Below are 24,102 nucleotides of genomic sequence, written 5' to 3'. Positions count from 1 at the left end.
CACAGACAAAAAACAATACTGAGTCTTAGTATTAAATAATATCCTGGCTTAAAATACAAAATAATTTGAAGAACAAACTTACAGCCATGTCAAATACACATCGAGCATCAGATAGAGCATGTACGTATACTTGAGATTCTTTGCAAGCACTTGAAACATGAAATCTAAAAGAAATAAGAGTAATAAATTTAAAGCAGTACTAAGTTTTCAAAGCACTTTAATTCCTTTCAATTATCATTCACCATATTGATACCATTAGTCATACATTAACTTCATCAAATATCTAATAGAACAGTAGCCTCTAATTATCCAAGTCAAAATACTAGGCTTTTAAGAAACGGTGATGTTTGGGGCTGGGGATGTGGCTCAAGCGGTAGCGCGCTCGCCTGGCATGCATGCGACTCGGGTTCGATCCTCAGCACAACATACCAACAAAGATGTTGTGTCCGCCGAGAACTAAAAAATAAATATTAAAAATTCTCTCTCTCTCTCTCCTCAAAAAACAAAAAAAAGAAAAAAGAAAAAGAAACGGTGATGTTTGAATAATATCGTAATGCTATGACAAAATTTTTTTAATGAGTCAGATAGTCACACTTCATTGTAATAAAAGAGGACATGCTTTTATACAAATGGGATCTCAAATTTTGACAAATGTATCTGACCAAATATAAAACTATGTCACTTGTGAAATAAACACAAACAAACATCAATTCAACTGGCTGAGTCATACTCATTAGTATTACTTCTTAGTGATATTACATACTTCAAATTAGAATTCTTAAATTTAACTCAAATACTGTTCTACTGTGTCCTGATTGTAGCAGTCGTTATACAAACGTCAAAATGTAAACACCCCAAAAATGTTATCTACTGTGCAGAATACTTCAATTTCTTCAAAATCTTCAATTTCTTTCTTTTTTTTTTGAGAGAATTTTTTAATATTTATTTTTTAGTTTTCGGTAGACCCACACATCTTTATTATTATTATTTTTTTAATGTAGTGGTGCTGAGGATCAAACCCAGCGCCCCGCGCATGCCAGGCAAGCGTGCTACAGCTTGAGCTACATCCCCAGCCCAATCTTCAATTTCATTTAAAAGGTTACCAATTTTTTTTGTGTGTACAAAATATATGGAAAGATATACAATGAACTATACATCTTTGTGAACATTTTAAAAAGCAAGATCTTTCACTGTAATTGAGACTAGCAATGGACTGGAAACCCAGAAAACCTGGGGCTTAGTATTATTGTATCCTTAATTTGTTCTGAGATTTTGACCAAATCATTACACTTCTGGATATAGGTTTCCTTGCATTTAAAAAATTTAAAGGATAAAACAAAGTCTGATTTATTGAAATGCCCTTGAAGGATTAAAAAGAGGAAAAAAAAAAATCAGATGAGAAACAAAACCTATGACGACTTAGCAATTGAATGTCATTTTAATATTCATTAAATTCTAGTAAATCCCACCCATCCAACCTAAAATGATGTGATTGATATAGGGGCTAGAGATGAGGTTCTAGAGAGAAAGATTATCACCATAAAATGAAGTTTAAAACAAATACTCACTTGACCCCAATTATTTGGACATCAAGTTCCTTAGCACATTCCAAGAGATGCCTACAGTTCTTCAGTGTAGTGCCAAACTTCATGCTACCCTCTTCACCTCCAATAGTATCTTCTGTTGCAATATGTAGTAAGACCCTAAGAGAAGAGGAAGATGATTGGGGCAGAGTTGGTTTACATCATCATCAGCACATTTGAAGCCTGAAGATTGTAGGAAGTGTGTTGATTATGTTGTCAGTGCTCCCAAATCCAGCGATGGATGAATCAAGTGAACCTAATGAAAAACAATCCTGTATAGAGAAAAAACTAGCAATTAGGGCCTAAGGCATGAAGCTTACAAGGATGGGATTTTGGAAAATGCAGCAAGTTTACGACTCTTGTAGCAGCAAGAGTCATTTGGGCTCTGTAATGAGAGACATTACTTTCAAATGAAGTCCATCAGTCCATAAATCCACCTAGAAAGACTAAATTGAATAGCAATGCCATCAATGTCTTTCAATAAAAACACTGGGACTTTTAGTGTCAAAGTTCCTAAACTTTTTTAGCTAGGTAACCCTTCATTATACACACTAAATATTTTAGTTACTACAAGTGTCTAAATGGCAGCATTTACTATGCTTGACTCAAATATATTTCCTTTAAAACCAGGAAAACCAAGACAAACAGATTAAATGTCTCTACTATCAGGAATTAAGTAATTGATAAACTACCAAAAGCTATGAATACATAAATGCTGTTTGTAAAAACCATTTACCCATGGAACTCCTAGTGAATGACAAATGATCAGAAGGCAAGACTGATGAAAACAAAATCATTCCAAGAGGAGAATCAGCTCTATGAAGAAGGTACCATTTGGTTTACAATTTAACACAGTAAATAACCACGTCAAAGTTTGTCTTAAGACCACAAAGCAGTTAGGTGTTTTTTTTATAAAGAAAAGTGATTCCCTATAATTTTTCTTCTAAAAGGACTTTATCCCAAGGTTTTCAGAGTAATAAATGCTGCCACGATACCTTACAAAACTTATAGCTCAATAAAAAAAATACAGATACATTTTTTTCAGGAAAATATTACTCTTAATATAGCTATGGTCTCTAATTTGATTTTCACACCATTTTTTCCCTTGAATTTAAAATTAAGATTATATCCCAAAGTGCAGTTAGTTTATCCCAATTCTTCATCAAGAGGACCAAAGGAGGCAATCAATAAAAATGCTATTAGCATTTTTCATATAGGAACTCTAGATAAATTATAATTACCTACATACCACTGCTCTACCAAAAATTTCCCTCCTTCCCTGCAAAACACAAACTCATGTCCTAAGTAATCCGATAATATTCAAGTACTTATTTTTTTTTACTTACTTGGCATTTGGATGATTTCGTGCGATTTTCTTCAATTCAATCTCACTGTCACATGTCATGATATTTACTCCAATTTTTGCTGCATACTTTATCTGAGAAACTTGCTTGCAAGGACTTATGTAAATGATATTTTCTGGAGATACACCCAATTCCTGCAGTAAAGCCATTTCATTCTGTGAAAAGACATTTTGAACACTCATCTAAAAGGAAAAACTTTGATTGCTTTCATTCAATTACTCTCATACTTTTTTGCAGTGATGGGTTAATAAGATAATCTAAGGCCTTGTCCATAAAATTCATGTTATTATTTTTTTTTTTTAAAGAAAGAGAATTTTTTTTTTTAATATTTATTTTTTGGAGCTGGGGATGTGGCTCAAGTGGTAGCACACTCGCCTGGTGTGCATGCGGCAAGGGTTCGATCCTCAGCACCACATACAAAGATGTTGTGTCCGCCAAAAACTAAAAAATAAACATTAAAAAATTCTATCTCTCTCTCTCTCAAAAAAAATTATATATATATATATATTTTTTTTTTTTAGTTTTTGGCGGACACAACATCTTTATTTGTATGTGGTGCTGAGGACTGAATCTAGCGACACGAGCATCCCAGGTGAGCGTGCTACCACTTGAGCCACATCCCCAGCACCCATAGGTTATTCTTTGATTAGACTAAAATTATATTTAATGCTTCCCTATACTTGTTTTAAAAAAGTAAAAATAAACCATTTAAAAAGAAAAAAAAAAAACTCAGTTTAGAAGTATTTGCTAGTCAGTAGTAGTTTGATCTAGAGAGCTAGCTCTAGGCCTAAGAATGAATAATAAAGTTCATGATCAACAGAGAAAGTTTTTCAAAAGATCATCACATTGAAACTTTTCTATTGGTAAAACTGAAGAGTTAATAGGGAATATATTTGAATAAAATTATTTAAAATCCATCCAGAAGTCAAAATTTTTTTTATTTGTTCTGCTATTGCTGTGGGTACCTAGAAGTTAAAGTGAATTCTAAATGTTGTGATTAGTGAAAAAATAATCCAAAATACTTACTTTACTGGAACAAGCAAATCCAATTCCAAGAGCTGCCAAAATCTCAAGTACAGCTGGAGTAGAGTTGCACTTCACTGTGTAAAATGGCTTTATCTGAGCCACTACATTCTGCCATTGACTGTGTTTCTTCACAATCTTTCCAAGATCCCCCACGAAAAATGCATTTTTCCCTGTCTATTATGGTTAAAACAAAGAACAAAGAACCACTGAAAACAGACTATCATAATTAGAAAAATAATCCTCACTTTTCGTTATATTCACTAGCATATTCAACTTTTTTTTTATTAACAATTAAATTAGTCCTAGTAAACATTAAAAGAAAACTTTTAATTTATCTTCATTTATCTTCATTCTGTTTATAGTACCTCATCCATGTGAGGCATCTACCATTGAGCTCTAGCCCTAGTGTTGATCTTTTAAAATTTGACATTTTGCTGTTATGTGGTATACCGGCATATACAATACACTCTTGGGGCTCTCATAAGAATCAATTTCCCAATTCTACTTTTTAGTAGTTGAGTGAAGGAGACCTATTTCCTTCCATGCTACTGTTACTTTGGCAGTTCAGGATATAATTTTTTGACTACAGAGAGGAGAATTTGGAATGTTCAACAAAGGATATACCTCCATTAAAACTGCACATTAAGCTAGGCGCAGTGACACATGCCTATAATCTCAGTGAGCCCAGAGGCTAAGACAGAAAGATGGGAAGTTCAAAGCCAGCCTCAGAAAATTAGTGAGACCCTTCAAAAAATAAAAAGGACTGAAGATACAGCTCAGTGGAAAGCACCCCTGGGTTCAACTGCCAGTATTTAATGGGCTAACTGCAAAGAGAGCTGGGATAAAAAAACACCAGGTATTCAGTTTTATTTATTATCTTAGATAGAACGTGAAACTGGAAGAATGAGAGTAGGCAATGGAAAACTAATGAACTTGAGGGAATGAGGAAACTGTACTTAATGAATATTCAATGAAATTAAGCAGAAAATGTGCGGTTAGGAGATCACTATTCTAAATAACATGTGCAAGGCAAACCAGGGATAATAGGAGATAATACAAAGAATATTAAGGTATTTCTAAGATTATACCTGACCCAGGGGGGAAAAAAATGTTACAGTTAGAAGAGAATGATAAAGAGAAAAGGCACTAAAATCTGACTACAAGCTTCTTAGGAGCTGGTTGAACAGTATAAGTTCAAAGTTTGATGAGAAAGTAAGAGATTTTGCTAGGGTGAGGGAAGACTGCTCTAGCATTTCTATAGAATCCAAGTCAAAAGAAGGATAAGTCTTTTGGGTATCCTATTACAGAACACTAAAATAACATGATAATCCAACAAATTTGAAGAATATAGGAAACTAGTTCCCCAAAAAATAGGCAAATCCTAACTAGGCATCGTGGCAAATGCCTATAATCCCAACTAACCAAACTAAGACAGGAAGATTCCAAGTTGAGACCAGCCTGGGCAATTTAGCAAGGTCCTGTCTCAAAAAAATAGAAGGGATAGGGTGATGAGGCTCAGTGGTAGAACATTTGTCTAGCATACCCAAGGCACTGGCTTCAATCCCTAGTACTAGGGTAGGGATGGGAATCCATTAGTAAGTTATTAAATGAAAATAATTCTACTAGTCTAAATAAAAACAAATGATCTAAATTAGAGTTGAATATAATTCTGGAATGTATGACTTTGTACAGGTTGACTCTCCTGGGAAGTAAACATTCAGTATAAATTATCAAATTCATAATCAACATATGTAAAGAAAATTAAATAATGAGGTTGAGAAAAATTATTAAGAACATAAGAGTTAGGTGCTAAAAAAATAGAAGTTGCAATTATGAAACACTTTTTATCAGATTAACTTCTTAGAAATTAACAAAGCACTGATGTTTTCAAATTAGGAAAAATATTTTGAAATTATGAAATGGTGCACTTACAAGAGTATGTTCATAAACATAGTTATCAATAACATTTCCAAGGTTTGTTCCTTCATCCAACAGGCCAACAGAGTAGTTTGCATCGTCAATAAATCCTTTCATCTCAGCCGTATTCCACAAAGCCGAAAGTCATAAACCAGGAAAAACAAGAGACGGGCCACCAAGCCTATGTCTGGGTCCTTAGAATATGCAACAAACTGTCAAAATAAAAGTTATATCAAAGTCTGCATTATTTCAGTAGTTAAACATTACATGAATTATTAGTGAAAGTGTGCCAAGTGCTTAATTTAGTCAAGAATTTGTGATCACTTAGCATTCAGAAACATTGAATTACTTTAATGCCCACTCTAAAAAGTTAGTAAATGTGTATTTTATACATTTAAGAAATAAGCTCAATATAATTTATTGAGAAGGTAACCCACCCAGGTACCCAGTAACAAATAGTAGGACCAGGTAACTTCAGACATGACTTACAATATTCTAGAGTAGATAAAAATAATAGAACTAGCTGGGTGAAGGATAGCTTCAGGACAAACCGTGACTTCTTTGAATATAGACTGTTCAGGTTTTATACTCAATGTAAATGATACTAGCTATATCAAGATAGCAATCCCAAGAGGTTATCTGACTTGGCAAAATGACTGGAACAGGAATTATAACACCTGGTCTGGGCTGTTTTTTTTAGTACTATACAAATCTTACCTCAGTTTCTCAAAATCTCCCTTAACCATCTTAGTTACTTTCTCAAAAGGCTGTTGTAAACCCTGCCCTCCAAAAAAGCATATGAAACAAAAACACCTGTTTAAGTGCTTGCTCAAAGTGATAAAAACTGAGTTGCCAACTGATTTTTTTTTTTTTTTAATCCTTGGGCTAAACCCAACTTTCCCAATCAAACCGTCCCACTTTACTTGGTTCTCATTTTCTGAGGCAACACTTGCTGCCATACAAGGCTCATCTTCTCTGCTGAATTTCACTGGTCCTTAGGTGATTTTAGGAAATGATTCCTTCTAACATAGACATGATAAAACATAGACAGACTATCACTCGCTTTGTGTGACTAATTCTATCTTGATAAACCTTATAGTCATTCCGGAGTCCTTCATTCCTCCTGCCACCGCCATCATTTACCACCTCCCTATATCCTGTGTAGGAGTTCATGTTGGGTTATGGTCCTCATCCTGAAAACACACTCCATTTTCAAGGGTTCCCACACATAGTAGTATCAGCTTTTTGGTTATATCAGAAGAAAACTGCTCAGTAAACTGTAACATTAGTCAAATTTCATGAAATATAAACAATACTTAGTTTTAACTTAAAACAGCACTTTAATTCCAAGAAGCCAACTAGATTCAGTTCATCAAACCTCTTTCATGATAGGGGGAGACTAAAGTTGATGTTATTTTTATCACTCCAAAGAAGTTAATTTAGGCATATTTGCATGACAATTACTACTTACGCAGTGAAGTCAAATCATAGTCTAGACATTCTCTAAAGGATGTTGTGCCCAGAAAGTAGACGTTTTAGGCTAAGAATGCATATTTATCTTAAGCAATAAGGCCAACTAAGTGTGGATACTTACTAGTAGGGTTGACAGAAAAAGAACACTAATTCAAAAAGATCCATGCACCATGGTTGGTACCACCGTTTTACCAGCCAAAATAAACAAAATAAGCTTTTGTTTATTCTGAGAACTACATTTTTAAAAAAATTATCAAGATCTTTAGCCTAAATAAAATCTCAGTTCACTAGTCTCTTTAAATGCAATACATGTAGCATTTATTTGAGAAATCTTAGGTTATGGATAGTCCACCAAAGGCAACTGAGTCCAAAATCAAAAAGTTTATGGTTTGAATTGGGGATTGAACACAGCACCTCATGCATCCTAGACAAGCACTCTACCAATAAGCTACATTATCAAAAATCTAGCTTTTAAAGTCAGGACAAGATAATTTTTGTAGCTTATGGTAACTCTGCTTTAACATTCAGTATTTACAAAAATATGAGGCCCACTGGATCCCATCTTACCTGCATAATGCCCATTCTTCAGAATATTTCTATAGTAGTATGCTGATAACTCTAAAAATATTTTTCCAACTACAGAATCTAGAGGGTTTAATTATCACTGCCTATTGAAACTAGCTTCAATCTCAAAGCAAACATGTTCATGTTATTATAGCAGTATGGCATGCTGTTATATAAAGCTGGAAAATTGTGTTATAAACAAAATATATATGCAGCGCCTGCCTTCCCAAAACTCATCCCTGTAAATCATAGGATCCCTTTTGTTGGAAATAACACAATTCAGTCTCTTTAATACAACTTTATCACATCCCCATAATCAACTAACCATTTCTCATAGTTAATTTCTTCATTGTATTCCCACTGGCATAAAAAAACAAACAAAAACATCCTATTGTGCCTACTCAGCTTTTACTTATCTTTATGACTATTTTCTTTCCTTTGATGCTAGGGACCGAACCCAGAGCTTCACAGAGGCTAAGCACTGGACTACAAAACCCAAACCCCATGACTATCTTCTCAATTTTAAATCTGACTTCTGAATCTTTTGTCTAATTTTCAGATATGTAGACCCTAAATTTGAAATTTTTCTTTCCATTTTTGTATCCATATTAACAGTTTACATGTAATAATGTGTACTCATTTTGGCATGTAATTATAATCACCTACTACCACAAAGTACTCATGTCCCGTTTCCAATAAATTCCCAAACCCAGAAACCTGCCACAATAAGACTTCTTTAGAAGTAAAATGATTTTAAAAACTAAAGGCCAACTCAAACATCTGACGAATGTTATTAATAATATGAATAAAAATATACCACCACCAATAAAAAGAATTTCGGAAAGCATATGCTGGCTACAAAACAAAAAAGTAAATGTTAGTGGAGTAGCTAAATTATTAACCAAACAAAAAAAAGGATTGTTAGAAAAAATAAAATTCACTTTTTATATCGGTAGTACTTGACAAAAGGATTAAAGCACATCTGAACACTAAAACAGATGTAGTAGGTGTAATGCTACTTGATTTTTTTAAATTATACTGAAAATTACAATAAAATAGTTGATTAAAGCCTACTTATTAGCCAGTGTAGGTCTTGGGAACTAAAGAAAAAGGACTTCACAACTCTAATATTGGAAAGTTCTATTTGTTTTAGTTTTTGCTGCTGAGGACCAAACCCAGGGCCTTGTGGGTACTTGTGATCTCTACCACTGAGCTATATTCCCAGCTAAATTAGGGAGTTCTTAACTTAAGAGGTGGTAATAATGTATCCCCTATGCATTGAAAAACCTGTCTTTGACATTCTTTTTGTTGATGCTGGAATTAAGGACAGAACTCAGGACATTTTAACACTGAGCTACATCCCCAGTCCTTTTTATTTTGAGACAGGATCTCGGCTCAATTGCTTAGGCCATATCTTTATGTTGCAGGGGCTGATGTTGAACTTGTCATTTCCTGGGTGTACATGACCACAACCAGTTGTTTTTGACATTCTTAAAAAGTCTTTAACTGTGATATGCAAAGTGATGTGCATGTAAATGTTAAGCTTAGCTATCAGTTACTGTTAAAAGCTAAAAGCTAGTCCCAGAAAAAAACAAATTCTGCAACTTGTAAAACACAAGTATCTTCAGAAAACAGGCTTTCTAAGACACTTTGAGCCAATGAATTCAAATGAAATGTCTGTTATTGGAGATCCAGTATTTCCATCAAAAAGGGACAATCAGGGTTAAAGTAGCCTGATCATGAGTGTTTCTACCTTCAATATTATACCACCATCTCACTGAAGGAATTTTTAAAAATAAGTTTAAAGACTCCAGGAGATCTTTCCTGTAATTTTCTTAATGTTATGTTAGCAAAAACACTGTATATTTACACTGTCACAAAAAGCAAGGTTTGTGTTAACATCAAAAAAAATAAAAAAAAAAGAAACATTTCTGCTAGAATATTTAGAGGTATTAAAGTTAATTGCTGCCAATATTATTAAATAAATATTCTGAGATGCAGCATGTTCTAGCAAGCAAAAAAATAAGTGTGCATATGTTGAGGTGAGCAGAGTTTATACTGTATACCAGATTCAGCAAGTTAATTCACCTTGATTTTTAACACCACAGGGATTATTCCCAGGACTTTTCCATGCTCTCAACTGAAAATACAGAATCAAACCACGATGTCAGATGAAATGTTCTAGTGGTTCTGGTTATAAATCAGAAACAAGATTAATTTCCTGGTTCTAACACATCATTCACCACTATTTATCAGTTTGGTGCTATTGGACCTTAAATTATTTGTTAAACTTTAGAAAATCTATTCTATGTAGATCTTAGATTCTCTTCACCAGAATGCTTTAGAACTTGATCTTAGTAGCAAATTTTATAAAAGCTCTGATGCTTACTGGTATCCACAATTATGAAAAGGTGTTCTCTACATACAAGCACTTTCAAAGCTATTTTCACAAACACTATTAATACATGGTTGAGAGAAAGCTCAGGTTACTTCACAATACTAAAGTTGCTATAATCACAAAAGTAATTTGTTAATAGGAAATTTCCTCCTGGACTCAACTGGGGGAAAAAAATGTATAACATCCCTCATTTACACCTTTATATTGGTGTTTTCATAATACATTTTCCGTGAAGAGCTGCCAAAAGAAACAAAGGCTCCAAAGAACCACACACTGCTCCCTGGAGCCTTCCATGAGGCCTTGAGTCCTCATGTTCACAGGGAGGGTAGCTCCAAGAGTAGTGGTTGCAGCAGCTGGGCACTTGCCTTGTTACACACCTGCTACAAAGGCTTCTACAGTTGATTGTACTTCAGAAGAAACTGATACATCTCTCAAATAATCACAAGATAATTCTGGCAGCAACAGCCCACTTGACACCAAGCTGGATGAATATGAGTCTTGGATTTCTGAAGTGAAGACCTCCCTGGAAGTAGAACAGGGAGAGCTGAAAGGTTGAGAGTACTATTTCAGAGACACCTAAGCAGGAAACCCAACCTTAACACATCAACCACTTTTCTAACAGGACTTTTACTCATTTAAAAATGAAAAACTGCTATTTTGAAATTTACACTACTATAGTTACTCTGAAGATGCCTAAGACAATGATAGGAAGTTCTTTATTTTTACATAAGCATTTGATGACTCAGCACTCAGCTTTAAAAACAGATGTCAAAAGCCCCCTCCTCTGCATTCTACCTAAAACAGGAAAAAAAAGTTACTTACCACACAGAATACCTTTAGAAGTGATCGATCAGAATAGCATTAAAAGAGGCTTCTAAAAAATGACTTTGGCACTATAGATGTAATAAGGCCTCAAGCAGGTCTGAATCAGGAAAAAAAAAAAAATCCAGGAAGCTACATACTAAAAATGATAGGAAGTTCTAATAAATTGGGTGATGGCCATAAGATCACATAATCCATTTTTGCCATAGTGGATAAAAACAAGTGATGGAACACTCAGGATAACCAGGACAGGGCCTGCTTCAACTGACAATAACTGGAAAGCTAGTGATCACAATAAATACTCATTATTATTTTTCAGGAGATGAGTTTGGGAGGGGAGGGAAAAAAACTGAGTAAGCCTAAAGAAAGAACACTAAAAGATGCTGAAGATTTTTTTCCCCCTTAAAAGAACAAGAATGAACAAGAGATGAGAGGGAGGGTTAAGGAAATAGGCCCAACTTATTTCAAATTAGGTTCAAACGCCTAAAAATAACTATTAAAATGTATCTTAATAAGAAAAATAAAATACAGAATTTTCACAGCAATGTTATTTTACATGTGGAATCAACACTATTAAACTCCCTTGACAATTTAAAGATTCAATTTTTTTTCCCTAGAAAAAGTGTGCCTGCGCAAAAAAAAATACTGAAATCTCATCTTATTTAATGTAAATGAGATTTGATATATTCATACTTTAGGCAGATCTCACTAACTGGAAGCCCTAACTACAATGGAATACTTTTTATTTTGTTGTATATAAAACATATGTGAAATACAATTACTGCAACAAAGACCAGGTTAAGCAAGCAATTAAGAAACAAGATTCATATCTCAAAGGACCTTCTCACAGGTGGCAGTGTGTGTGTCTCCCCCCTACAGATGTTTAGACTTTTGCTAAGCACCATTCCCTTATTTAATAGTTTTCTTTCATGGAATCCTAAGCAATACTTTGCAGTATGCTATTTTACAGGATACCCTGTCCTGTACTGGCTGCAAGTATAAACAGACATAGGTGCTACAGTCTAGGACACATGCTCAAGGATAGAAATGCTAGGTTGGAAGTGACAAAAATGAATTTGAGTCTATTAATCTTTTTTATAAATCGTGCTTTCCCTTTTTCTTATAACCTGTAGAAGCTCTTTGTGAATTCAGGAGAGCAAATATCTCCTTTGGAATAATACTTGGTTATTGTTAGTTTCCAAGATGAATGTACTAGAATACACCATCCTATTTGTGATCACACCAAATATAACTCTTGTTGATTACACTAAACCTAGGTGATGAACTAAGAGAGAATACTTCCTTTAACAGCTCTTTGCAATACTTTCAGTAAAGAGCAAGGAATACATAAAAATAACCTGAAGTCGCCAGGCACAGTGGCGCACACCTATGATTTCAGTGACTCAGAAGGATAAGGCAGGAAGATCACAAGTTCAAAGCCAGGCTCAGCCATTTAGCAAGCCCTTGTCTCAAAATTAAAAGGCTGGGGATGTGGCACAGTGTTAGTTAAGCACATCCCTGAGTTCAATACTTGGTACCAAAAAAAAGAAAGAAAAAAAAGAAAGTCAACATAAAGCTAATATTAATTTCAAGTTACATGAGGTTCAATCACTATAAGGAGTAATATCCTAAGGATATGTTAGACAACTAAAGAATTCAGTAAGAATATACAAATAAGAAACCCTTACAAATTCAGCAACAACTTTTTATTAGACAAACCTTAGAATGTGATTCATATTTCACTTACAATAATTATCCTAGAGTAGTGCTGCCCAACGTTCTATGATGAATGAATTTTTCTTTACTGGTAGTTCAAGCATTTGAAATATAAGCCTCATGCATCTGAGGAACTAAATTTTTTAAAAACAAAGCTCTCCTCCCCCAGAGTATTGGGAATCAAACCCAGGGCCTCACACATGCTAGACAAGTGCTCTATCAATGAGCTGTGTTCCCAGTTGCTAAGGTACCTGTATGACTATTGTTTCAAACAAAGCAGTTCTAGAAGATACTATTTTCAAACCTCTAGAGATCAAGACCATATACGTCACAAGAAAAAAACAAAAACCCCTCACCACTGTCCCCCAAAACAACTGTGTTTGAAGTATCAAAGATCAGTTCACAAACTGATTAAGCTAGATAAAATGAACAAAATAAAATCCCATAGTAAATAAATCCTGAAGAGATACTTGAAATATGTGCTTACATAAAATGAGGCAAAAAATTTATGAAGAATATTTCGAAAGAGTTTGCTATTTTGACTCCTGCTGCAAGTCAATCCATTACAGACAAACCTTAAGAGTGGCTGCATACATTTCTGGGCAAAGCAAACCGGACCAGGCTAATCCTTTTAAGTCAGTATGTTATCCAAATACTTTCTACTTGGACCATATCAAGTGAAAAACACCAGATCAGGGAAAAGGATGGCTAAATCTCTGCTTCAATTAGCATGCAACAAACTACTTAAATAGGCATGAATAACCTACGAATGGAGGTTAAGAACAAAATATCTGTTTCCTGGGCCTTCCATTATGTAATAAGTACTTTCACTGGAAGAGTGTCCTCAGGCTTATCTAAACAATGACCAACCTAGAACAGCAAACTATCAAATTTACCTAGTGTTTACAAAACCTTTCTCATAATTAATTCGTCTGTGTTCCAAAATGGTTTTGAGAGGTGTGAAGGAGAGGAGTAGGGGAAACCCTAAATTGAAAAAAGAATGTGTTGAGTGAAGACAGTGTGAAACAGACTAATAGTCACTTTATTAATTCTCTCAACTAAACTATGCAGTGTAGCAAATGCAAGAAACAGTTCAACATCTTTAAAAACTGGTCTACACCATTTTCCAATCTTGTTGGCCCTCCTAGAAAAGATAAATCTACCCCAAGCAACAATACCATATCCCTCGCCCAAACTTACTAATCTATTAACATGCTATTAATTCATACTATGCTTATACAGAATATTTTTCTGCTACTTTATACCAGCAGAAATGCACCCTTAAGTATTTTATGCATGTCAAAGCAATAAACATACTTTAAAAATATATTTTAAGACTTGGTAAGGTAGCACATGCCTATAATACCAGCTACCTGGGAGGTTGAGGCAGAGGATCACAAATTCAAGGCCAGCCTGGGCAACAGAGAATTCCCTCAAAAATAAAATAATAACAAAACAAAATAAAAAAGGCTCATTATATAGCTCAATGGTAAGAGGCCCTGGGTTCATTCCCCAGTATGGGGGGCAAGGGTTGTTTAATAAACACACACACACACACCTTAAAACTATATATTACAATGATAATTTTACTCATCTTTCTCCAAGACTATCAACCATTAATGAATGTTCTGTTGAATTTGCTTGCATCACAGTATCTTTAACTACCATAATCAAATTTCTCCTTTTTACCACAAGTAGAATCAACTGTTTTTTTTTTTTTCCAGTTGTAAATGAACACAATACCTTTATTTTGTTTATTTAGTTTTATGTGGTGCTGGAGATCGAACCCAGGGCTGGGGATCACACATGCTAGGCAAGTGCTTTAGCACTGAGCAATAACCCCAGCCCCAACCTCTCTTTTCTATTAACAATTTGTGATACAAGAAGCAGCAGCACTAGCAAATTCATAAAAAACGTTAAAATAATCTTAAGGTGGGGTCCTACTAAGGCTGTACAAATACTAACAATTGAAAGTCAGAACCTGAATGCTGATGTCCTTTTGATGTTTCTGTAAGAACATACAGTCAACTAATAACAATCAGGTAATTTTTAAAGCAAACTTAAAAAGTACACTTAATTAATTAAATCTCTTTCTATACTTAGATACAATATGACACTGAAAGACATATATATGATAGCTGGGCTTGGTGGCACAGATATAAACCCAATTACTTGGAAGGCTGAGGTAGAAGACTCAGAAGTTCAAGGCCGGCCTGGTCAATTTAATAAAGACACTGTCTCAAAATAAAAAGGGCTGGGGATGTAATTCAGCGGCAGAGTACTGCCAGGCTCAATCCCCAGCAGCAACAACAACAACAAAAAGGCAGGGGGTATACAATGGTTAATTCAACCTGACTTCATTATTGGATCCATTGGTAAAAGCTATTACCAAATTCACTAGTTAAAGGGAGTTTAGTTTTCTGGACTAGATAATTTTAAATATTTTCCATTAGGCTAATTTATTGATTATACTGGAGCTACAGCTAAAGTGAACTGAAAACAAACACACACACTAGAAACCCCTTACTGGGGTTTCCATAAAGCCCTAGGAAATTCCACTATTGCCACCTCCACCCCAGGACTGAACACAGAATCACTTTAACATTCAGGTATATGGCCAGTCCTTTATATTTTATTTTGAGACAGGGTCCTGCTAAATTGCTGAAGCTGGCCTCAAACTTGCAATCCTCCTTCTTCAGCCTCCTGGGTAGCTGGAATTGCAGGTGTGTACCACCATGCCAGCCAAACATAAGTAATTTAACCTGAGATACTAATATTAAAAATATCTGTCAAAGTATTCTCTGCTGGAGTTGGCTGAAGTTGTGGCTCAGAGACTGCATGCAGAGGCCCTGAGATCTATCCCCAGCACCAAAGATATTTTCACAATGCTCACATAATGCATCATATTCTAAAAACAAATTTCAAAAGAAAATGATTTACAGCTAGTGATGGGCACACCTGTAATCCCAGCAATTTGGGAGGCTGAGGTAGGATTATAAATTCCAGTCTTTGGCAATTTAGTGAGATTCTAAAAACAAATTTCAAAAGAAAATAATTTACAGCTAGTGTTGGACACACCTGTAATCCCAGTAATTTGGGAGGCTGAGGTAGAAGGATCATAAATTCAATTCCAGTCTTTGGCAATTTAGTGAGATTCTGTCTCAAATAAAATGAAAAGGGCTATGATGTAGCTCAGTGGTAGTATCCCTGGTTTCAATAGCCAGTATTGAGGGAGTGGGGAGAGGTTGTACTATGTAAGCAACTTCCATAGCTTCCAGATCCTTAATGAACTACCTCTAAATTCAAATGTTTATTTAATTTAAAAACCTTACCCTGAAGCAAATCCTGGAGCTCAGATCTCCTGCACAGGAATTCTACTAATATTCAACAGTTAACATGCTTTGCAATGTTATATGCAAAGTTCTCTTATTGGTTCCAAATAGTACTGTTGCTCAACATAAAATTAATCTCTGGGTTTCAGTTTCTAGAACACACTATTATACATAAGAATATTACATTTCTGGGAGGTATGATTCTCTTACCATTTTTACTAATTCTAGTGAAACAATAGAACAAAGTTTTTTCTGAGTTCACAATTAGTCAAGGTTTAGAGCAATAATGTGGTATCTATAATATATAACATAACTCTCTCCAAGAGAATGAGTCAGCATCCTGTAATCACAATATATCTACATCTAAACTCTGGAATATTAACATTAAATGGGATAGGATAAAAATAGTCTCACCTCAGCACAGATTCAGGTCACGTTTTTCTCCCAAATTAGTTTGGGTCACACCAAGGAAGCTGAAGGAAAACTCTTTTAAAAAGTTTTCTGGGTTTCAAAATTATATGAATAAGGGGTTGTGGACTTATAGCTTTACAGCAAAGTATCTAGTACAAGAGTATATGTTAATACCTTGTCCCTGGGCATAATAAATCTAAAAATTAGTAATTTGGGCTGCCAGAACTTACAGAATAAATAATAAACATCTGTCTGTTCCCACTTTCCTCATTCAAAAGAGTAAGGACTTTCTGAATTTTTGATATTACTTATTATTCTAAAACTACTTTTTCTTGTTTGGCAAAAATTATTCTCATATATTTCAGCTTATTGTTATCAGTGTCAAATATGTAAGAGGAAACATTACAAATGTTAAAGAAAATAAAGATTTAATTTCCAATTTAGCAAAAAACTTAACTAAAAACATCCTTCATTATAGCCTTCCTTAAAAGAAAAATTAATTTTCACCTTAGAATTTATTTGTATCTTTGCCAATCAGATCCTCCCAGTTAACTTCAGGGAAAATATCAGATATCCTAGAAAAGACAGACTAACAATATTAGGTAATGGACTTGGTACTAAGATGTTGGCACCATGCTTCTCTTTTAATATGCATACAAGCAATCTGTTTAAAATGCACATTCTGAGTGGGGCAATATGGTATACATGTCTGTAACCCCAGCAACTCCCGAGGCTGAAACTGGAGGATCACCAAGTACAAGGTCAGCCTCAGCAATTAGCAAGACCCTGTCTCAAAAGATTCTGACTCAAGTTGAGTAGGATTCTATATTTCTGTTCTAAATGATGCTAATACTACTCATCCAAGAAACACAATGCATAACCACACAGCACTACAAATTTTTTTTTTTTGTTCTGCTTAGGATTAAGAATTATTTTAGTCCAACTTTATTATATGGCTATGTTTCAAAAACTAAGCAATTTGCTTAAATTTATACAGGTTGGAAAAAAGCCAAAATAGGAAAACCTCCAACCAGGGTTATAAGCATTAGAACTTGTAACTTGTAAAATCCTAGTACTTAAAACTGTTCTGTCTCTTTAGCCTTAACCTAAAAACCTGAAACTAAAAATCTAAATGAGTTAACTTCAACATCAAATGGTACTTTAAGGGTTTGGTTTAACACCCTCTCATAAGATAGAATAAACATGCAACTTAGGGGCAGGGGATGTGGATGTGGCTTAGTGGTTAAGCGCCCTTGGGTTCAAACCATGGTGGTGGTGGTGGTGTAGTCTAAAGAAATACTAAATTCACCAAACTGTTATCTTTTGGTTTTGTGAAAATTTCTAATACTATTCCTTCCAAGTTTCTGGCCAAGAGAAAAATCCTAATTTCAATACCCCAAATCAAATTTCAATAGCAAGAAATCTATATACAATTAAGTTTTTAAATGAACCAACCACACAAATCTAGCAGCTCAAATATTTTACTGAGGAATGATATTTTGCATGGGGAATCAATTCTAAAAAGTCAATCCATACAGAAAATCTAGTCAAAAACTATCCTTGAAAATCTGTTAGAAAGGTAGCAGGATGGGGGAGACATAGACATCTTTCAGAAAGTCCTCTAAAAACAACCAGTTGTTCCCAACAGCTGAATATTATATAAAAAGTCATTTTATGAAAAGGAATGTAAACTAGAAAAATCATATTTAGTCTAGCATGATGTTCATGACTAAGAAAACAAAAACTAAGACTCATGTTTCAAATACCATGGTCTGAGGAATACATTTACTGAGTGAAATGGCAGCAGAATCCTTTCCTTTATTTAAAAATGTCTTTGGGGCTGGTGGTGTAGCTGTGATAGAATGTTAAGCATGCATGAAGCCTGAGGTTCAATCTCTAGTACCAAAAAAATAAAAATGGTTTTTGACTTTTTTCTGATCAAGACTAGTACTTGGACCAAAGTTAAATGGTTGAATGATGTGGCAAACTACATCTTAAATCCAAAAACCACTGTACAGCCACGGATGGTGGCACACGCCTGTAATCCCAGGAGCTTAGGAGGATGAGACAGGAGGATCACAAGTTCAAAGCCAGCCTCAGCAAAAAGGCATTAAGCAACTCAGTGAGACTCTGTCAATACAAAATAGGGCTGGGGATGTGGCTCTATGGTTGAATGCCCCTCAGTTCAACCCCTGGTTCCAAAACAAACAAACAAACAAACAAAAACACTCTACAATTTATTCATGTAAAATATATTATATGCATTCAAGAGAAAGTAAATTATAAATTACCCAGTTAAGTGGTGAACAATGCATAAATTAAACTGAATAATTAAGTCTAATCTATAACTGTCAAAAGAGTTTTTAAAGATCACTGCTCTTAAATACAACTTCAAGTTTTAAAAAACACAGCACTCTCACTTGCCTTCATTTTACTGGGATCCCCTAGGTACTTACATGGACAAGTTAGGAGATGGAACCCCCCTATCATCAGCTAGGTTCCCAAGGTGGCTCGGCGTTAAAGTCGAACTGCTCTCTATACAGCACTTCTCCTAGGCCTTCTGGGTAGTTGTATACTTGGTCAGAAAGTTCGCCCTAAAGAAAATAAAAGTGGCAGATAATTCTATGTTAAAAAATAAAATTCAGCTGTGCTCCAATAGCAGGTTCACTTAAACTACAGAACTTTAGTTTTGTTAAAGTCACATTATCCAAAATGTTTCAAAGTGTTTACCATAGAACCAAGCACTTTTTATTAATTTTTATTAATTTCCAAGCTGCTCTACTACAGAAGTTCACAGAACCTGGCACCAGTCACCTTATCAAGTTGCTTTATCTACCTACTCATGAATTTCCAGTCTAATTTTGCCTCCCCCCACCCTTTTGGTGGTACTGGAGATTGCATCCAGAGTCTTGCACATGCCAGACTCTACTTCTGAGTTACACATCCATTCCTTTTTATTTTATCTTGAGGGAGATAGGACCTCAAACTTGTGATCCTCCCACCTCAGTCTCCTAGGTAAGTGGGACTACAGGCATGCACCACAGTGCCTGCTATAAATTTTGCTTTCATTTGTCCAAGTACCCTCAACAATCCAGCATATATGCAAGATTTTAAATACAACTTGATCTTAAAGTCTGGAACTACCCAGAACACCCTTCAAATTCAAGTCCAAATTTTTCTTTGCTTAAAATGCAAATTCTTATTACTTAAAAAAAGTTGTACATCCTAATTAATACCTTATGTATCTGAATTATTGAGAAGTCCTTATAATGTTAGGCAAGTAATCTCTTAAGCTTTATTTTCTCATACCCAACTTATCTAGATCTTCACTTCATTCTATTACCACTAGAAGCAAATGAATTGTCAAAGTGTTTGCCACACTACACAAAATGCTGTTTTATAAATGGTCATCACCTATTACAGTTTGACTGGTTCCCAAGATAAAATGCTATACCTACATTTCTATTTGTAATTCAATAGTTACTGTTTTAAAGTAATAGAACCTGGCAGTATGTGCTAGAAAAGGTTGGTAACAAGGAAACCAGAAATAATAAAACTAGAAATTTAAGGTCAAGAGTTTGAAAAATTTCAGAAGCACTCTTAAGCATGCCTAAAGCCTCCCTTTCCCCTCCACCAGGATTCAAGGATTCCTTGAAACTGGTTAAATCACTCACAGTTGATGACCAAAGAATACATATTAACTTGCAACAATGATTATAAACTTACATAAAATTCCAAATAATGTGCTACTCCGTAAACATTCCAACTCTTCCCACACCTAGATAATTTTTAAAAATAAACAAAAATACTACTCATGCCCAGGACAGTTCACTCTCAATTATCCTAGGGAACAGGATAATTATCCTTGGTGAGACATTATTCATCATTCCCCTGTTATATTACCCACAGCTATTTTGCTGCTTAAGTGATTTGAAATATAAAAACATTAATCTTTAGAAATGCAAGAATGTTCTTCAGTAAGATCTTTAATAAAACTTGAAGCTGGGCATTGTAGAGCATGCTTATAATCCCAGTGACTTAGGACGTTGAGGCCTAAAGCAATTTAGGGAGAGTCTATCTCAAAATAAAAAAAAAAGTGGTTGGGGATTGTGGCTCAATGGTTGAGCACTCTGGGTTCAATTCCAGGTTACCCACCCCACCCCCAAAGACACTAAATTTAACAAAAATATACTAACAGGGAAAGAAGGTGCCAAACTTTGAAAAGCACATTTTCAAAAGTATGAATGATTAAATGAAAAAGATAAAGGAATTATGAAAAAATTTTCAGTTAGAATGGTTTGCATAAATTAGCTAGATGAGACAACTCTGCAATCAAGTTCCTCAACAATCATTTGAAGAGCACGGCATACCAGACTTGACTGAATCAGCCAGCAGACCAAGACACAAAAAACCTATCACCTTTGACATTTAATATCTCAAAACTTAGTATCTCAAAATTATGTTTTTTTTGACACATTGTTTTTACCAATTATTTCTAAGGTTGTTTTGTAGTATTCTCTCAAGTAATAAGAAAAATATCAAGACAAATCCAAATTGGAGGGTAGTCTATCAGGTATCTAACCAATACTTCTCTGCACTGAAAATCATGAAAAGCAACAGAAAATGTAAATTGTCACAGATCAGATAAGACTGGGGAGATATGATAACTAAATACAATGTGGTAGAGTTAGGACTGAATTCTGGAAAAAGTAAAGAACAACAAAAAGCAACTGTTGGCTGGGGTGTAGCTCAGTGGTAAAGCATTTGCTGAATACTAGTAAAGTTCCAGGTTCAATCCCTAGTTCTCCAAAAACCAAAAGCCTGGTGAAATTTGAAGAAACTCAAGAGTTTAAGTAATAATACTTAACAAATTCAGTTTACTTTAGATTAAATGTATCACAATACTATAAGATAATCAACTGGTTAAGTATACAGGAACTGTTACTGTCTTTGAGACTTCTTTTGTGTGCATAAGACTGAAATTTCTAAAATAAAATTATATTTTTTAAAAAAAAATCAGGCAAGGTATTTATAACAATGTACTACTCTGCAATAAAAAACCTTCTGAAACATGCAATGTGAACATCAAAAACATGCCAAATTAAAGCCTTTTACACAAAAGAATGCATACAGATTGATTCTAAAAAATCAGAATCATGGTTGAGTCTGTGGGAACTTGTAGACAGTTTGACTAGACAAAAGGGAACTATCTGGGCCAATAGCACTGTTCTGCACATTGATAGAGGCTTGAGTTATTACATAGCAGTATTTTTTGTAAGGCTCAAATGGTACACTTTTGTGGATTTTACCATCAATTTTACTCCCCCCAAATTTTTTAAATTGCTAACAGCATGGAACCCTATCTAACGATGAGGTTCCTATCTAAAGTTGGAAGGGAAGTGTTTTGGTGTCTCTGACATAACTGTGAAATTCACGCAACAATTAGATAAGGCAAATAAAAGAAAATGTTAATGTTAATTATAGAATCAAAGTGGAGGTACCACTCTTTAACCTGTTTGGGATCCCATATAAATAATACGTTGGGGGACAAAAACTATAATTTGATTTCATTTCAAATTATTATTTGATTTCATTTCTATAACTATAGTCATCTTTCCGACTTAATGTAAAACTCCTCGGAGCTTATTTGTCCTCAGGATCAGTATTTGCATGATATCTTATGTGTAAGGATCATTAGGGCCTCGCCAAACAACCATTAGCCACATTGCTATCAGGCTTTCCCGAGCGCACAATAAGGAAGAGAGATTCCTTAAGAGTCATTCTCAACCCAAGCTGGACACAGAAAAACTTAACATATTCATCCAAGATGCCACCACAAAATCCAGTAAAAATCTGTTGAAACATGACTGGACTGTAAATTGTATCCCCGACCATTTCTGGTTTCCTAGCCAGTGGTTTAGTCTAAGGAATAAAAGTTCAGGGCATATATTCTCTAAGATTTGAAACACGTCATCACCATTAACTGCTGGCAGTCAAGATAATACCTGATAAGCCACCCCAGCCTACCCTTTTCCCTCTTTCTGCCCAGAAATCGCGGCGCGAACTGGAAAGTGAAGCCATGGTGACTAATCCTCAGACTCCAGGAGGTGACTGGGGTGAGTGAAAGCGACTTGGCCCAATCAGGAACGCTGCAGAGGCGGAGCGGCAGCCCCGAGGCTTCCAGAAGGGGCCAAAGGCCTCCCGCTCGCTACTTGACACCGGGGCTTCCCCGCCGCCGGGCCCCGAGTGGGGTCAACTTTCCTCCACCAGAGGGGGACCGCGCTCCCTTCAACCCCCAGACCGGCTTCCTCCGCAGCTGTCACAAGAGGCCAGCTCTGGGCCCGACCGGCTCCATTCATAACCCAGCGCCCGAGCTGCTGCAGCCCATCGCGCCGCCCACCCGGCTCCGGAACCAAAGGCGGCCGAGCAGAGCCAGCCGCAGATAGGGACCACGGCCCGAGGGGCCGTAGCTGGGCCCCCTCCCCGGAAACAGCAATGCACCACGGGAGAGGGGTGGGGGCCGCACGCTGCCGGGAGTGGACCACGACCCCCGGAGGCCAGACCACCGCGCGCGCCCCCGCACGCACACGCCCCCTCGCCCCAACCGCTGTGGCTCGGGTTCTGCCGAGCGCCAGGCGGCCGCCTCTAAGGCCCTGAAGCGCGACCCGCCGCGCCAGCCCCGCCACCCGAGGCACCGACAGCCGCCACACACGCCGCTGTCCGCCATGTTCGAAGCGGCTGGCCGCGGGGCGCTGCGGGGACTCCAGGGCTACGCGGCCCAGCGGAGGCACCCACCGCCCCCGAGGCCGGCCCGCGCCAGCTCCTCCCGCTCTCTTCGTCCCAGTACTCACGTGAGATAACGGCCCAAAGAGTCGGGTAAAGCGTCTTCTCTTTTTCGGCGGAATTTTTAAAGAGGGATGTGGTTACCTTGAGCAGAAATACCCAAGGCGGCCTGGGCCATAGGCTGCGGGGACGACGTGGGGAGAAAAGCGCGGCACCGACACCAGCTGAGCAGCAGTGGCAGCGGCGGCCAGAGAGAAATGGAGCAGCGCGAGTAAAAGGAGAAAGTCGCGGGCTGGGTGGGGAGAGGATTTGGCCTCGTCACACTGCAGAGCAGCAGAACGAGAAAGGAAAAGAAGAGGCAGAGAAGGCGACAACAGGGTGAAAAAAAGGAAACGCTTCAGCCGCGAGGAGAGCCAAAGAGTGTGGGAAGGCGGTGCCGGAGACGCCAGTATTTATAGCCAGTGGGCGGGGTCTGGTGACGTCACAGCCGGCCAGGCAGCCGCGCGAGCGGGGCGGGGCACGGCAGTAGACTGGGGAAACTCGAGGGGCGGAAGAGGAAGGAGGCCAGCGCTGGGCTGAGAGGGGAGGGGCGACCCGGCAGTGCAGGTGCAAACCCGCGGGTCGCTTCCCGCCCTCCAGCCGCTCGTAGCTTTAGGCCTGCGGAAGGCCCACCACAGTGACGTGGGCCTGAGAGTGGCCTCGCGTCTGGGCCT

At 36.7% G+C, this 24,102-nt stretch overlaps 1 protein-coding gene across 4 annotated transcripts in view; it reads right to left on the bottom strand.

The window, feature by feature from the left end:
• Nucleotides 1–23,845, bottom strand: part of Azin1 (antizyme inhibitor 1) — a 30,614-nt gene extending 6,769 nt beyond the window's left edge. The window contains 8 exon segments of one of the 4 annotated variants that reach the window (NM_001301789.1): nt 83–164; nt 1,569–1,703; nt 2,930–3,102; nt 3,974–4,147; nt 5,906–6,102; nt 10,703–10,848; nt 19,063–19,200; nt 23,458–23,845. In NM_001301789.1, coding sequence (NP_001288718.1) covers nt 83–164; nt 1,569–1,703; nt 2,930–3,102; nt 3,974–4,147; nt 5,906–6,007 — 666 coding nt within the window. In that variant the 5' untranslated portion in view covers nt 6,008–6,102; nt 10,703–10,848; nt 19,063–19,200; nt 23,458–23,845. 4 annotated transcript variants of the gene reach the window in all.
• Nucleotides 23,846–24,102: the final 257 nt, after the last annotated feature.

The sequence above is a fragment of the Ictidomys tridecemlineatus genome, chromosome 7 (genome assembly GCF_052094955.1).
Source record: "Ictidomys tridecemlineatus isolate mIctTri1 chromosome 7, mIctTri1.hap1, whole genome shotgun sequence".
Classification (NCBI taxonomy): domain Eukaryota; kingdom Metazoa; phylum Chordata; class Mammalia; order Rodentia; family Sciuridae; genus Ictidomys; species Ictidomys tridecemlineatus.
This window is presented reverse-complemented; position numbering and strand designations above follow the sequence as displayed.